Below are 17,896 nucleotides of genomic sequence, written 5' to 3' on the forward strand. Positions count from 1 at the left end.
TTTCAGAATAGGCTGACATTCGGCTAAGTCTTCCAGGTTCACATATTGAAATCACCGCCTGGAGCAATGGTTTGGCATCCTTAGAGCTGGAACGTGTAGTGTCTCCTCTATTTGAATTTAGTGCTGTGGATTTTCTGTGGCCCCAGTCAAGCCCTAACGTGCTGTTTTTCTCTTCACTCCATCAATCCGTGGGCAGTGCCTTCTCTCCACGACCGCCTTTGGACAAGGAGTATTTTTCATTACATTCCTAGAAGGGCAAGAGGCAGGTAAGGGAATGCATTTTTAAAAAGTGACTCTCAGTGATTCAGGTTTTTGGAAATTTAAAGTTATCATGTTGCAAGTGGTACAGTAGAAAGTCTTTATTACAAAGCGGAACATCTGGAATGAGATTCTGGTATTTGGTTTAGTTGATGTAGACACCTCCCACCACCCAGCTGCCCTGGTTTTAGGAACAATCAAGAATATCCCGTGCTTCAGACACTATCCAGGTGAGCCATTCAGCTAATGCTTGTTCTTTTTTATAACACTCCTGATAGACACAGCGTCAACTTAGCGACCTTCTGAATTCTTCCAAGAACGGGGTGTGCACACACGTCCCATCTCTTAGGGGATTATTGAACTGGAATCTGTCTTCCTGGATCTCCTGCCCACTTTTTCCAGTTTCTCTTTCTAATTCCCTCTTTCACATGACAGTCTTTCACATATTGTCAGCTCTCATCTTTACCTCCAGATTTTCTGGGTCCCTCCTGAAGGTCAGTATCCAGAAATAGGTCTAACCAGCATAGAATAGAGCACAATTATCTCCTCCATTTTTGTGTAATTTTATCCCTATTAATTCAGCCTAAAATAATATTTTAAAAAATTTTTGGCAGCATTTTTCACTTATGTTGAGATTTAGACAACAAAAATCCTAAGCCGGAATAGACATATATTTCTTAGATGTTTATATGTTTTTTGTGGTGTGTTTTTGTAAACACTTACAGGCAAAATATAGACCATAAGTGAAACTCAACTCTGGATATTGCTACATTAGCCCATTAATTTGGCACTAGTTTTGGAGTTCTCAGACATTTCAGTAAAGCATATTGAACTGTTCTTTAACAGAAGAGTAATCCTGAATGATTTATCCTAAATTCCTTGAACTGATCCTTAAACTAAATTGGATCAAGAAGGTACAGGAGAAAAATAGTCACTGTTGATCCTTTGAATATGTTGGCCCAAATTCCAACAAGTGCACAATGTTAAAATCTTTCTTTTACTGAGTTCTAGGCTAGTACCATAGGAAAATTGAGAAAAAGGCATATTTTTCTTAAAACAAAATTATATTTTAATCCAGCAAAATTTGCAAGCATATTGTAAGAAAATAATGACTCTTTCCCACTGCAGATGTTATATATCCTGTTTACGTATTTTCCAGGAGCAGAGAGAATAATATAATTTAGAGTTTGGGTTCTCAAGGAGCCTTATATTTATCTTTTTTTTTGAACATGCTTATTTTCCTTAAATATAGATTTGTACTTTAGTTAAGCAAATAAAACTAGATATAAGTAAATCAACCTTTAAAAAATTTTACATGTTAAATTTAAATATTAAAATGTTGTTAATGGTCACTCCACCTGATATCCTTGAAATAAATGTGAGATTAAGTAAACTAACATTTCATTTGAAGAATTATGACCAATGGTGTTGACTTTCCTTTTGTTTTAGCTGTGTTCAGCTTTGCTTGAGCTTCCAGAACTAATAAACTCATCTTACCAAAATCTACACTGAAAGAGGTTGTACAGTTCTAACTCTGACCTTTCCCTTCCTTCCAGGGATTCAGTGGAATAATATGTACCAGGCTCCAGAACAAGCCACCATGACATTTGGCTGGGTTTGCTGGATGATTTTCTTTGATTCAGGCCTTTATTTTTTATGTGGATGGTACTTGAGCAACTTGATTCCCGGTAAGAATTCTACACTTTAAAAGATGACAAAATAAATTTAAAAAACAGTTTGTACCAATATATGTGAATATTAGGATAATTATATATTCTTTAAATAAGATGTGAAAGAGGGAATTCGTAGGATATATTTTAAATGGAGTGTGAATATTTGAGGAAAAGATGGTGCCTCTGAACCCTGAGTGGAACAGCAAAGGCCGTGTGAAGACAGAACAGAGGAGCCAGACAGATGCTGGATGGGTCCATTGGGTCCACCGTGCAGCTCCCCAACAGGTGGGCTTCTGTCAGCTGAACGGAGAAGACCCTAGTTTCCAGGATCAGGGATGAGGGGAGTGAGGGTGGGAGAGTCTGTGCCGTTGGCCCCTAGGGAACAAGGTCAGGGCAGAGTTCAGAGAGCTGCATGGAGCGGGAGTGAAGGACTGCACTCAGCCAGATCAGCTGGGCAGAACCTGGAGGAGAGCCAGGCCAAATGAATTCTTTTGTGCTGCGGGTTGGGGTCAGGAGCTGCCTCCAAACCCAGAGCTGTCAGTGGTGTCATGGGTCTGCAATTTCTCCCATGTGGCACATTTCTTCCCTGATATGGCAGGTGCACCCTGGAGTCAATGAAAGAATGGGCCACAAATGGTGATGAAGTTCCCCTCCTGTGTTAGTGGGGAAGGAGGTATGCATACCACACACCAGGCTCAGGATAAAAAGAGCAGAAATAGCACTTAATTTTTTTTTATTTCATATTTTTAAAAATAGCGTTTTGATGGTATTATATTTTTGCTCTGAAATTTCTTGTGATTCTGGCTCTATACTTTACAAAGCAACTGGATATTTCAAGTGGCATTGAACCTTTTAAGTTAAGAACTAACCAAAAAAAGAGTCTAATCATAGACAAATTGAAAATGGAGGGACAGAAGAAAAAAACCCAGTTCATTCTGTTTACAGAAACATATTCCAGAGTTGGAGATCTCATGCATCATTTAACAATGAGTAAAAATCAAAATAATATGGGTCATCAAAAAGATGATTTTATATAAAAGTAGGAAAATACAGCCCCTGAGAGGTAGAGACAGAGCATAAATTAGATGTAGGATGCACCCACTGGGCCCAACAGGTGGCCTTCTGTTAGCTGAACAGAAAAGTGATTTATTTTGGAAAAATTTAGATCATATTGTCTTGGGTACTTTGAATAAAATTTAACAAAAGGTGGATTCTAGGAAACAAGAGATAAAAAAATGAACTGAGAAGGCCAAAGTGAAGAGGAGACTGGATGAAGCAGTTGGATGTTAAAAAGAAGCTAGTTAACACGTGAAAGAACTGTTATAAAATATGTATATGATGTTGATTTTAAAATACATGAGGAGGTGGTAATGAGTAAAAGAAGGCTGCAGAAAGTCAGGCCGAGGCCTGGAGGATGAGCTGGGGGCACCCCAAGAATAAAGGCCAGGAGATGCAGACACTTGACCCGAAGGTGGTCAGCAGAGATGGGGCTGCAGACCTTTGTTCCTCCTGAGGAGGAGACACAGATCAAGTGAAACGAAAAGAAAAATGGAACCGTCATTTACCAAAGAGAAGAAAAACCCAGATTTGCAAAGTAAGCATTCACCACATTGGATACAAAGTTAATAAAAAGAAATCTATATCTGGATATGAAATGGCAGATGTCTTGAACTCCACGGACAAAGAAAAGAATCCAATATACACACAATGGAATACTACTCAGCTTATATACCACATCTTTATCCATTCATCTATTGATGGGCATTTGGGTTGCTTCCACATCTTGCCTATTGTGAGTAATGCTGCAGTGAACATAGGAGTGCATAAATCTCTGAATTGTTGATTTCATGTTCTTTGGATAAATACTCAGTAGTGGGATAGCTGGATCATATGGTTTTTTGTTTTTAATTTTTTGAGGAATCTCCATGCTGTTTTCCATAGTAGCTGCACCAGTTTGTATTCCCACCAGCAGTGTATGCGGGTTCCCTTTTCTCCACATCCTCTCCAATATTTATTATTTCTTGTCTTGTTAATTTTAGTCATTCTGATGGGTGTAAGGTGATATCTCATTGTAGTTTTGATTTGCATTTCCCTAATAATTAGTGATGTTGAACATCTTTTCATGTGCCTGTTGGCCATCTGTATATCTTCTTTGGAAAAATGTCTATTCATATCCTCTCCCCATTTTTTGACCGGGTTGTTTGTTTTTTTGTTGTTGAGTTGTATGAGTTCTTTATATATTTTGAAAATTAACCCCTTGTCGGATATATGATTGACAAATATTTTTCTCCCAGTTTGTTCATGGTTTCCTTTGCCTTGGAGAAGCTTTTTAGTTTGAGGTAGTCCCACTTATTTATTTTTTCGTTTGTTTCCCTTGTCTGAGTAGACGTGGTATTCAAAAAGGTACTGCTAAGAACGAAGTCAAGGAGTGTACTGCCCATATTGTCTTCTAGGATTTTTATGGTTTCAGGTCTTACATTCAAGTCTTTAATCTATTTGGAGTTAATTTTTGTGTATGGTGTAAGGTAATGGTCTACTTTCATTCTTTTGCACATGGCTGTCCAGTTTTCCCCACACCATTTATTGAGGAGACTTCCCTTTCTCCCTGGTATGTTCTTGGCTCTTGTGTCAAGAACACTGATGGACCTTGAGGGTATTATGCTAAGTGAAATAAGCCAGACAGAGACAGACAAACACCATATGATCTCACTCATATGTGGAAGATAAACAAACACCTGGATAAGGAGACAGATTAGTGGTTACCAGAGGGGAAGGGGTGGGGGTGGGCAAAAGTGGTAAAGGGGCACATATATATGGTGATGGATAAAAACTAGACTACTGGTGGTGAACATGATGCCGTCTATACAGAAACTGATATATAATAATGTACGCCTGAAATTTATATAAAGTTATAAACCAATATCACCTCAATAAAATAATTTTTTTTAAAAAGCATCTGACAAGCATAAAGACTAGCAAAAAACAGGTTCTCAGCAGTGTGGAGATTAACGTAAAATTTGGCCAGGGATCCAGAAGGATCTGAATTTTCCCTTCAACCCTCAGGACGTGAGGCCTGAGGATCTGAGAGCAATATTGTCACATGTTGAACTAAGGCAAAAGGGTTTTTGATATTCAGCCCATGCTTTCCCTGCAAATCCCACCGTGGAATTCTGATCAACTGGGCAGGAGTCCTGGGTGAGCAAATCCTTTTGCCCGGACTAGAGGCAGAGAAACAGGAGTCAGGGGATCTTCTCCTTCAGATGAGAGCAGAGCTGCCTGCTGGGCATTTCCAGTGAGTGACACCTGGCTCCTCCTCAGTTCTCCAGGTTGAACCTGCTTTAGGAAAGAGAAAAAGGGGGACAGAGACAGACAAAGAGACACAGAGAGACAGAAACAGAGAGAGGGGGAGAAAGAGCCAGAGAGAGAGAGAGAGACACAGATTGCACAGAGGAGGCCTGGCTCTGTTGCAATTCTGCCGCTTTTGGAAGCACGACTGAATAAAACCTGAAGGAAGCAGGGCAGCGGCAGTAGCTGGCAAGGGAACTGGAGAGAGAAAGGCTTTTTGGTCTGATTATTATTATTGTTTTGGTTTATTATTATTTAAGGTGGGTGGCACAACGGCGTGCTGTGTGCTGGTGAGAATGATCTGGTCTCAGGGAAACACTGATGCTGTAGGAGGAAGATGGGAGAAGGGCTGGAGCGCATTCAAGAGTAGGTGGGAGAAGGGGGCTCAGGCCCGCACTCGCACATAGAGGGACGTTCCTCCAGGGCGCAGAGAACCTCTCGGTACCGTGCTGGCTGTGGGGCCGTGGGCCGGGGAGTCTGGAGAGGTCCTCTTCTGGCTTCACCTGTCTTCTCAGGGCAGTAGGGGTCACGGCTTTGGCATGTGGGGAGGAGGTCGGGGGAGGACAGGCAAGCACGTCTCTCAGCTTGGGGCGGCCCGGCAGCTCTCAGCGCCCTCTGGAGGTGCTTGTCAGGGCCTGAATTAAATGTCCCGATGAAAGCTCTGGTCACAGGGAAACAAAAACGTCAAAACAGGGATACCAGAAAGAGGAGATAAAACCATGACTGTTCCTAGTTCATATACCAGGATCAGCTGGAAAAGAGGTACAACCAATCAGATGATCGATCACAAACACACATAAAAATCAATAGCGCTGCTGTGTGTCCTCACGAAATAGAGAGTATAATGGGGACAAGATTTCATTCTCAATAGCAATACAATAAAATAGCTCGGTATGAATCTGACATAAAAGAGAACATATATCAAATAAAAAATTGAAAATTTGGTAAACATAAAATAGATTAGAATAAGTGGAAGGAGAAGCCATATTCCTGAATGTGGATATTGACCATTTTAAATATGTTGATTTTCTCCAAATTAATATATACATTTATGTAATTTAAATTATATAACATTTAATATAAAATATTATGTTAATGTAATGTAATGAAACTTACACAAATCATTTAAAATAAATAATACTAAAGAAAGAATTTGTTTTTAATTGAGGAATGTTTCTAAAGGATAGCTTAAAATATAAATTAATGATAATGGTCAAAAATTACTGAAAATAATGAGAAGGACTGGTAGCTGATGATTATGTAAAACCTCACTATAAATTGATAAGGATTAAAATAGTTAAGTACTCATGTAACAATAGTTAACAGAGTAATGGAACAGAGTAGAAAGTTCAGTAACCAATTCACTTGTAAATAATGATTTACTTTGTGTTAAAGTTTCCATTTTAAATCAATGAGAAAGAATACACTAATTAATCAATCTATTAGGGAGAAAAAATTGGACTAATTCATAAATTCATGAGAAACAAATATTATTAAAAATAATGAGTAAATAGGAAAAATATGATTTAAAGATAGGGAGGGTCTTTCTAAAAGTAATGCCAAAGACATAAATAATAAAAATCAATAGTTTCCATTGTCAGAATTTAAATATTTCAAAATATCCAAATAAATAAAATTATAGGACAATTTGCAAGCTTATAAAAACTATTTAATGAATATATGAAAGAAAATGTTAAAATTCTCAAGTCAAATTTTAAAAAGACACATCTCAATAGAAATACTAGCAAATAACTTGAACCAACCATTCATTAAAAAGGAAAAGTTTATATATAATAAACTTATAAAAAGGTTTAATGTCACACAAGGGCATCAAATTACAAATACATAAAAGACAATTTTTTCCTTCTCTGACTATGATAAAAATGACAATAACTAATGCAGGATTATGTCTGGGAAAATGAAACAACTGGTGATAATGTCAATTGACAACCACCTTGGGTGTCAAATTTGTAATATGTGTAAAAAATCCTTAACATATTTATTCTCTTTGACTCAAAAATTTAAAGAAATATCCAGAGAAATGCAAAATATATGTGCACGTAGATGTTTCTTGCATATTATCTATGAACACAAAAATCTGGCAAGCTACCTTTTTAAGAATAGTAAATTGATTAGGTAACTCCTGTTACATTGTAATTTGGACTACTGTGAAATAGTATACAACTATTGAAGTCTCTTTTACAGGAATATACATATGTGGGATAAGGAAGATCGTATGCTACCATGGGCCCAAAGCTCTCTATGAAATAAGGAATAAAATATAACAATATTCAGTTAAAAATTTTTTAAGCATATACAATTTGGTTCATATGCCAAATTGATTGGAGTTTATTTATGTGGAGTTGTATGTGTCATGTTTCTTTTCTGTTTTCAGTTTTTCTACTTTCAACAGGCATTTCTCCTATAATTCAATTAAACTACAAAAATTAGCTATGTCTTTTAATTTTTGTTTTTTCAAAATGCCAAATAATTTAATAAAAGGAAAAGAAAGCAAAAGTTTTTGAGGGGATGGTGTATAAAACTAGCAGGCAGAGAGACATGTTTTGGGAGCAAACTAGTATGATGTGGCCTGAAAGAATTTAATGCAGTAGTTTTAGTGATGAAAACCCCTTCCTTCCCATTCTTCCTTAAGAAAAGATGTAAGAGACTTGGGGTCTGTTCTTCCCAGAAGGAGCTAAAGGAACAGAACTATCAGTAAGATGTAGATATGCTGTGAGCGGGTAGGAGGCAGCATTGCTAGAAAGGTAATGATGTGCCATGTGGGTGAGATGGACTACAGATGAGGGACAGGGCAATGAGAACTACTGGGAAACGGGGCCTCCAGGCCTGTTTGGAGTCTGAGCCAGCTCTGATCCTCCTACCGTCCATTCAGCTTTCCTGCCGGGCGGTGAATGCGAGTTTTGGCTCCTGATAACTCTTGTGTGTTCTTTCCCTCTTCTTCTTTTGTCTTTGATCTGTCCTCCCCCATGTCTCTCAGGCTGCCCACCTCCTGGCCTTGCTTCCCATGTCCTGTGACAAGTTTGCAGCTTGGGCTTATATTGTTTGGACGCTCAGATCTCCTTAGGACAAGGTTTCCATTAATTTTCTGCTTCTTTCTGCTTCCGGCAGCTCTGGACACCAGAGATTAATCACCTGGCCAAATGTTGCCCCAAATTGTCAGAAACACTGCTCTGGGGAAGGGGAGATTTGACAAATGCATTGAGGGATGAAAAGGTGAGCATGACCACAGGCTTTCTAGAAGATTCTCAAAAGAATGTAATCCTAGTGTCTCTGGATCAAGCTCATGGGAGAGGAAAAAGTAGAGAAATTATGGCTTCTTGCAAGAGCAAGAAACACTCAAAAGACTGAGCCCTAAAAAAATTGAAAGTAGGGTCTCAAAGAGATATTGGTACACCTGTGTTCATAGCTGCATTAATCACAATAGCCAAAAAGTGGGAGCAACCCATGTGTCCATTGATGAATGAATGCATAAAGAAAATATATTATATTCCTACAATGGAATATTATTCAGCCTTGAAAAGGGAGGAAATTCTGACACATGCTACAACATGGATGAACCTTGAAGAAATTATGCTAAGCCAGTCACAAAGGGACAAATACTGCATGATTCCTCATATATAAGACACCTAGTGTGATAGTTAATTTTATGTGTCAACTTGACTGGGCTAAAGGATGCCCAGATAACTGGTAAAACATTATTTCGGGGTGTGTCTGTAAGGGTGTTTCCAGAAGATATTAGACTGAGTAAAGAAAATGGCCCTCTCCAATGTGGGTGGGCATCATCCAATCTGTTGAGGGCCTGAATAGAACAAAAAGATGGAGGAAGGATGAATTTGCTCTCTGCTTGAGCTGGAACCTCCATCTTCTCCTGCCCTTGGAGATTGGAGCTCCTGGTTTTCAGGCCATGGGGTTTGGACTGGAACTACATCTCCAGCTTTCCAGGGCCTCTAGCTTACGGACAGCAGATGATGGGACCTTGAAGGCTCTACGATTGCTTGAGCCAGTCCCTCATAATAAATCTCTTTCTATGTATCTGTACATGTCCTACTGGTTCTGTTTCTCTGGAGAACACTGAGTAATACAGCTAGAGTGGTCAAATTCACAGAGACAGAGAGTAGAATGAGGGTTTCCAGGGACTGAGGGAGGGTAAGATGGGGAGTTGGTGTTTGATGGGTATGGAGTTCCAGTTTTGCAAGATGAAAAGTGTTCTAGAGATTGGCTGCACAACAGTGTGAATGTACTTATCACTGAATGGTACATTTAAAATGGTTAAGATGGTAAGTTTTGTTATGTATATTTTACCACGATTTAAAAAAAGAGACTGAGCCCTTGAGGGAGGTGTCTAGTGTGCACAAGTGTCACTTTCTAGATCATACTTGAAGGGAAGAAAAGGAAATTGGGTGAGATCCTGGAGGAAGGCAACTGGGCTGAGAAAAAGCTGAGTGATGGTGGGAATGCCCTGCCTGGGAGAGAGCGCTGAGTGACTCCTTGTCCTGTGAGTCACCATCAGCCAAGCTGGTGGCTTTCAGAAGAGCATTTTGTTTTCTTTTAAAAGCTAAATGAGGTCAACTTGGGGCTTAGAGGAAAAGGAAAAGCCATCTTCCTTAGGAGACCAGGAGACCTAAATGTCAAAGTTGGTAATCTTTTGGAAAGATTTTGGCTATGTGGGCCACGCTGTGAACTTGCCTACTTTGGGTTGGGGAAACCATTGTCTCCTGTTCCATCTTCCTTCACTCTTCTAGTCTTACATTCCTTCAGGCTTCTCATTCTCTGCCTTCCCTTAGGGAAGGTCAATATATCAGCCCATTGTCTCCATGCACCCAGACCTGGAATCCCACTCTCTCTCATGGTGAATTTCTACTTCTTAACCTTTACTGGTAACATCTACTCAGAAACGTGAGCTTTCAGTTATCTCAAAACCAGCCCTCACCCTATATCCATATCCATGTATACCATATACCATATACACCATATCCAGCCAGAGGCAAAGATCTGCTGATTGATGTTCTAAGTCTCTCTTGCATCCATGTGGGTGTGCGTTGTCCAGGGAATGTCTCTACTCCTTTATTGGGTTATACAAATTGTTTTGTAACCTGGAATGAGTTATGATTCCCAGCCAAGTCATGTTCTACACCTCGCAGAGGGAAGCAAAGACAAAAAGATCTGGAAGCAACTTTTGAATTACAAGCACTCATCTCTACTTTTTGCTTTGAGAATTCGAGTAGTGAGTTTTTATGCTTCTTTTTGTGACTGAACTACCAATTTTAGCTACTGGCTAGTTAGGAAGGAAAACCAGAGTCTATTCTAGAATAAAATATCAAAACTCCAAGATCTTTATAACATAGGTATAAAAATAAAAAGACACAGAGTTGGCAAAAGATGACAATGAATATTTTTCCTTTTTTTATCATGAATTGCTGATTCTTCTATTTCAATAAAGTGAGAAGAAAAGTTGGAGTTGGCAATTTACATATCCTTAAATAAGATAGAATATTTATTTTTAACTTTAACAAAGTCTGCCAATAATAACAAAAAATGAAATTGTTAGAAAATATTGATGGGCTTTCAGATTCCTAAGCAGGATTGCGATTTCTAGGAGCTCTCTGACCCGGTTCGTTCTTTTTAAGACAAATATTTTGTAATACTAGCTTTACTCTCTTGAAATGGAATTCACAGATGATAAGGCCAACTTATATACACGATTCAAAAAATGAATGTAATATCTTAACTGTAATATAAAGAAGTAAAAAGAAAGAAATCTGCAACAAAATAATCTGTAAATTCTCAGTGCTCAGGCCTGACTTGATTAGAACACAGAATGAGGTACTCAGGTACCTCCGCCTACTTATATGGAATAAGTTTGGATTTAAGGGAAGGAAAATGATCAGAAGCCATTTGGTACTAAAAGTGAAGGAAATATATGAGTGGAGATAAATGTAGGCACTAAAATAAAAACTAATATTAAGGTAACAGATCAGACTTATTTGGATATGATAAAAGAGATGGAAATAACTTTAAAGTAGAAAAATGTGGGAGGAAATATTAGACTCAAATGAAGTAGGTATACTCTCTGATAATTGCCTGTGTTATCGGATGGGGTGAGTAATGATGGTGTGACAGAAGATACATGTGTCTTATCATTCCACTCCATGTCAGTGGCTACATTTGGTCTCCAGTTTTTTAAAGACTTTGGTTATCATATTCTTCAGCCGGTGACAGAAGGAGGATCGATTGGACAAAGAACAGTAATATTAGAGGGCTTACAGAGAAGCCAAGGGGTACATTCCTGGGAACAGCATCAGAATAAGGTTGAAAAACAACAGGAAACCTTCATATTAATCATTTCAATGTGCAATTTTTACAAAATGGATTTCTTGTTACTTTGCTCTAAAATTTTAAAAAATATGCATAGAATGACAATAACATGAAATAGTTTTCAAAAAACCATCATTAAAAACACTTAGTGCATTTCATGAAAATATGTGAATTTAAAAACATTTGGTTCTAAGTTTGTTAGAAGCAATCTGCAGTCTTTTGTCAGATATTCGCATGGTACGGGCGGCATAGACTGTACAGCTGTGCTGCATTGCAAACTCAAAAACAATGAGTCGACATCACATTGATGATGTGGTTTTCTGAAATGATGAACAACTGCAACTTCCACATCAAACAATAATCTTCCACTGGTTTACAAGGTAGCTGCATTCCTGGAAAATTCAGTGCGTATTAAAACTGCACAGGAACTTTGGGTTTACATGTCCTAGGCTTGAATAACTATAAAGGGCTTTTCATTTTTATGAATGTGTCTGATGAGCATCACAGAATGCAAGCCAAGGACAGTTCTTTGTTGGGCTGGGCTGGTCTCCGTCTTTGTAGGACACCTACCATCCCAGCGCTTATCAACTAGAGGTGATTTGTGTCATCCCCATTTATTAATGATGTCTTTTTGTTTTCTGTATTTCTGATACTATGACATCTCAGGATCTTACTGACCCTCAAAGGACTGCCAGTTCCTACACATAGAGATGATTTGCCTGTGATCATGCCTTTCATGTGCAAACCAACCAATCCAGAGCCCACGTCCCAACCCCTTCTTCTCTCAGGGCTCTCACATTCTGGGCCACTATCCCCTTGCCCTAGTCACCCCAGGGACAGGTACCAGACAATTATGGAAAGCCTCTGTAACCCAGATCCAGCTGAAATTATTCAAACTGGCCCATCCTAAGCCTTCTTGCCCTTCCTCGCCTATTCTTTCTCATGGAAACCACAATAATGGCTCTTCCCCATGCTTCCGCCTCCCTCCCTCTGCCTCCTGACCAACGCTGGTGCTTCCCCATGTGGCCCTGCATAGCATGGCATGCCCCCTCCTCTTGGAAACTGTGACCACCAAACTATCTTTTTAGTGGCAGTCATCTCCTGATCTGTTGGCCTCACCATGCCTGAATAATAACAAAACCTACGTTTTAAAACACCTATTCACTGTGTCAACCAAAAGTACCCCTTCTCATATTCCAAAACACCCTGGGAGAGTTTTAGCAAATTGAGAATCACTCAAAAGTCTCCTATGGGTAGGAGGATCTCATGAGATGGGGGGTAGGTGAGAACTTTCTATCTCTCTCACACACATGAACACACAAACACATATGCACACTCCACTCACAAATGCTTTTCGCTCCATTTTCTTCTGTCTGTTTTTTTTTTATAAAGCGACTGTATGGGTACTGACCCCAACATTTCTCAACCCCAACATCTGATAAGGAGACTGCACAGATCCAGCATCACATCATTTCCTGGCCTGCAGGGTTCAGTGTCAACTGCGGGTCTCCATGCTCACTCAAGAGCTCAAAAGCAAACATCTGGTCCTCTCAAAGAGCTTTCCTTGCATAAACTCTTCTTTATATGCTTCCAATTAAGTTTGATTCCACTTGATCTGTCTAATCTCATTGACTTCTTCTTTTATCACTGTCAGTTTTGGGGGACAATGCTAATTAGTTTTGTGGCCTGCCTAAGCCAGCAGGCAGTTCCCCTTGAGGAGAAAAGCTCAATATAAGCTGAGGGCCTTTGCACATATTCATGTGCCCAATTACATTTGGTAGTGTGAGCAGGATGCATGTGCTTTTAGAATGTGCACATAAAACAAGTTTGAATTTATAAGCAAAGCAAACTGCAGAAGAAAGCTGGGGAGCTGAGAGGCCTCCGTGCCAACTTGGACTTGGCAGCTCCCCATTCATTTAGATTAATGGATTAATTAGGAGGATTTTAAAAGTCCAGAGAGATTAGAGCTGGGATGGTTTAATTAGCAAATCAACCATTAATATTCAATTTATTTCCAGTTTCTCTTTTCTAACTCTAAAAGGTCTCTCCTCTCTCTCCCCTCTGTTCCATCCCTGCAGCCATGCCCCTACATCAGGCCCCATTGTACTTCATCTGGACCCTTCAGTGTCCTTGGGACTCCTTCCCAGGCCTCTAGGTGCCCCCTACACCTCTGCTAATTCAACATCTATAACACCCTAAGGCATTTGAATCCCACCACCGACTTGCCCTCCCAACAGGTGGTGCTCACTCACACTGTCAATGGCAGTGATGCAGCATGGTCACCCGAGCAAGGTCTCTTAGCAGAAAACTGCTGCTTGATGATCCAGAGGGAGAGCAAAGCAGCCACCAGCATTTGCAGGATAGTTTTGCTGACGTATTTGTTTACTTATTTCCCTTTATTTCCACAAACTCATCATTCATGCATGTGTACAGGGGCTTATCCTGTTATTCCCACTAGGTAGTTGAAGAACATGGGGTGTAGGAGCTGAGGCAGTTCTCCTTGCTTGTTTGAAATGGCAACTGAAGGTATCCTTGCTGTTGCGTGCATGTGTTCAGATAGGCCAGCTGGTGGTTAATTGCGTGGCTTATGCAGCTCACCAGTCTTGTGTCCTTGGACAAGCCTTGCTGGACCCCCCTTTCCCACTGGGAAGGAAGAGGTGATAATAGCACCCTCACATTGGGTGGTCGCAGGACCATATGAATTAATACAAGTAAAGACCCTGGGCAGTGCCTGGAAGAGAGAGCGTGTGGAATGCTGGCTGTGATATGAGGCAATCATCCATGTGCTGCTCATCCTCTTCCTACTTTGAGATAATTATTAGTTGCTAGAGTCTTGGAGAACACCCTGCCTGCGTTAGTATTCTAGGGCTGCCATAACAAGTACACAGACTGCATGGCTTAAACAACAGAAATGTATTCTCTCACAGCTCTGGACGCCAGAAATCCAAGATAAAGGTGTTGGCAGGGCTGGTTTCTCCTGAGGCCTCCCTCCTTTGCTTGTGAACGGCTGGACTTCTCCTTGTGTCCTCACATGGTCTTCCCTCTGTGTGTGTCTGTGTTCTCATCTTTTCTCATAAGGACACAAATCAAATTGGATTAGGGCCCACCCCGAGGACCTAATTTTACCTTAATTGCCTCTTGAAAGACTCTTCCGCCAAATAGTCACATTCTGAGTTACTGGGGGGTAGGACTTAAACATATGAATTTTTAGGGCATGCTTCAACCCATAACAAATGCTAAATACTAGACAGGATACCAGCTCAACACCTCCTTTCACTTTCAAAAGGTGATAGGCCCACATGTTTTCCTTACTGATCATCTGTTTCAGTCTTCTGGTTAGAACGAGTGAGGGGTTGCATTTCTCTCCTTTGCTAGATGGGCAAAGTGCTAAAATAGTCTTCGTGTCAGCCTTTCTCTCTTCAATCACTTGCAGAATTGAGACCACCCATCAAACTTAGGCTAGAATGGCTGTGTTCAAGAAAATGGAGAAGTGGTGCCGGCCCGGTGGCACAAGCGGTTAAGTGCATGCACTCCGCTGCGGCCGCCCGGGGTTTGCCGGTTCGGATCCAGGGCGCGCACCTGACGCACTGCTTGGAAGCCATGCTGTGGCAGCGTCCCATATAAAGTGGAGGAAGATGGGCATGGATGTTAGCCCAGGGCCAGTCTTCCTCAGCAAAAAAAAAGAGGAGGATGGGCAGATGTTAGCCCAGGGCTGATCTCCTCACAAAAAAAAAGAAAAAGAAAAAAAAAAGAAAATGGAGAAGTGTTAATAATTAAATCCACTTTCATTTTGACATATAATGAGGGCAAAGTGACTATTAAGTGGACTGAAATGAATTTGGAGATACGTTTGAAGTATGTTGGTATGTTTCATATGGAAATGTTAGTATTATGAATTACTCTTCTTTGCAGGAGTTTTAATTGAATAATTCCTTCATGCTTTTAATCCATGTCTATTAATCCATGCAAACATCGATGACAGACAAAAGCAGAGCGACAGCTAAATGACAGGGCAGTGGAGCAGGGGCAAGGCTTTACTGTGGGGAATGTTCAGCAATTATTCAACTCTACTTTTATGATTAACAAATACTTGCCTGTTTCTTGAACACCTGCTCAGAAGCCCTCTTGAGGGAAGTGGATAGATGACCCTGGGTCGGGCTGAGGAGGGAGCACGAGGGCCCTCTGCAAGGTTAATGCTCCGTCCCCCAGTTTGTCACTGGTTCATACATGGGATGTGTATTGAACATGTGAACATGGAATAACATTTTATATTGATTAGTTGAGATAGTCTATTACAGAATCTTCTTCTAAATAGAAAAAATAATTGAACTGATTTTAATTTTATCTTGTTTTTTAGGAGCTTTCGGTTTAAGGAAACCATGGTATTTCCCCTTTACTGCGTCCTATTGGAAGAATGTGTGTAGTTTGTCGCAGAAAAGGCAATTTGCTAACAGTAAAGGTTTGTGAAGAGAAGCACTGTTGAATACATGTTTTTCTGTCGGGTCAGTTTTGTTTTTGTTTTTCATTTCTGTTGGAGCCTTTGTAACTGTGTGTGCACCATTCCCCAGGGCCCACTCTCAGGCCATCTTGGGCTCATAAACATGGCAACAGGGCCACGTTGCAAGAAAGAATCTCCACGTGATGTTTACCTTGCGTGGGCCCAGGAGCCCCAGAGTCTTAATCTTACCTGTTGTTTACAGTGCCCCCTATGCATCGTGTGCATTTGTGTCTATATTATAATTCAGTAAAATGAAGCTCCAGTTCTAACATGAAGTGGTGTACAAAATAAAAGCGAAGGTGAACAGCTACCAGGTGTCGTGCGCGTTAGGCTTTTCCAAATGTTTCTCACGTGCCAGCTTATCCCAGGCCTCTGTGAGAGAGACTATGACTGCCCCTTCCCAGTGAGGAGCGCCTTCCCAGAACAGGGCAGGCCCGGCCGTCCCTGCGCTCCAGTCGTGGCCCTTCCTGGGCACTTCTCCGGAGCATGGCCTTGGAGGGAATCTGTAGATAAACAAGATCCCATCACGAGAGCTTTATACCGTAAGTCAATATTGTAAAGTAATATTTTTTTCTGATTACACAAGTAAAATATGAATCTTTTTAGAAAATTTGGAGCACAGCAGGCACATATTAACTCTCACCTCTGTGGGGGACTGTCGCTCATGGACATTTTAGCGTGCAACTAACCTGCCTGTTACTTTCCCTCTGCATATGTATAAACACACGTGTGTGTGTGTGTTCCTGTCTGTGTGTTCATTTTTATTTTCTTACAAAATGGATAACATAAGGGTACAAAAGTTTGTAATCAGCTATTTCACTTCATTTTTGCCATTATATAATTTGCCTCTTGATTTTGGTAGAGAAAGATTTAGAATTGCTTTGTGTGTTTCACAAAGCTGGCATTCAAGCACAGGGCAGCCCACTGAATTATCAAGTGTGAGCATGATGTTGGGGCTCATGAAGTCCTCTCAGGGCGAATTTGCGTTTTCCTCTCAGGGTCATCGCCGCATAACAAGGAAGGAGAGCTGGAAGGAGGCGTCACCCTGGTGTCTGTGACCAAGGAGTATGAGCACCACAAGGCGGCCGTCCAAGACCTGACCCTCACCTTCCACAGAGGCCAGATCACTGCCCTGCTGGGGACCAATGGCGCTGGGAAAACCACCGTCATGTGAGTCCCATCTCACCTCCATGAAACGCATTTTGATTCTTCACAATGTCAGTTTACCTGTGACACAGGAGCTGGGTTTCTTTTCTTCTTTTTCTGTTTGGAGACTCAGTACAGAGTTTGGAGGCGTAGAGGAAAGAGAGCCCTCGCTCCAGAGCTGCCGGGCGCCCTCACCCGACAGTTACATTGTAGGTCTTGAGCAGACTCAAAGCGGGGGGGTGGACTTTTAAAAAAATCTTTAATTCTTTTATTTCCTGCAAATAATTCACCTTGTTTTTACTTTAGTCTTTGAAAGTCCTCTGTCACTTTTCAGTTTTCTCCTACAAAGTTTAATTTTGCTTGCATATCTATAGGAAGATGAAATTCGGAATGGCGTTTGCCAATTTTTTAAACACTCGTCTATTTTTTTTTTGTGTTCTGCTTTTTGTGAGGTTGTGTTTTTGTGAAGCCTTGATTTTTGGTCTGGGATCCAGTGGCTCCAGATTTGATTCAAGAATCAAATCATGTGATCCTAGAGAACTAACGAGCTCAAACATTTGTTACCACAAAACAGCCCTGAGCTGGCTGTGGAAATGGGGCTTGTTTAAGGCTAAACCACCAAAATTATTGAATTTCTCTT

General features: G+C 40.5%; 1 protein-coding gene across 1 annotated transcript in view; it reads left to right on the forward strand.

The window, feature by feature from the left end:
- Positions 1-17,896, forward strand: part of ABCA13 (ATP binding cassette subfamily A member 13) — a 448,014-nt gene that overhangs the window by 223,117 nt on the left and 207,001 nt on the right. The window contains exons 35-38 of the mRNA XM_058534839.1: positions 197-266; positions 1,815-1,946; positions 15,970-16,071; positions 17,109-17,280. Of these exons, the coding sequence (XP_058390822.1) occupies positions 197-266; positions 1,815-1,946; positions 15,970-16,071; positions 17,109-17,280 (476 nt within the window). The remainder of the gene's footprint in view (positions 1-196; positions 267-1,814; positions 1,947-15,969; positions 16,072-17,108; positions 17,281-17,896) is intronic.

This window comes from Diceros bicornis, chromosome 41 (assembly GCF_020826845.1).
Source record: "Diceros bicornis minor isolate mBicDic1 chromosome 41, mDicBic1.mat.cur, whole genome shotgun sequence".
NCBI lineage: Eukaryota > Metazoa > Chordata > Mammalia > Perissodactyla > Rhinocerotidae > Diceros > Diceros bicornis.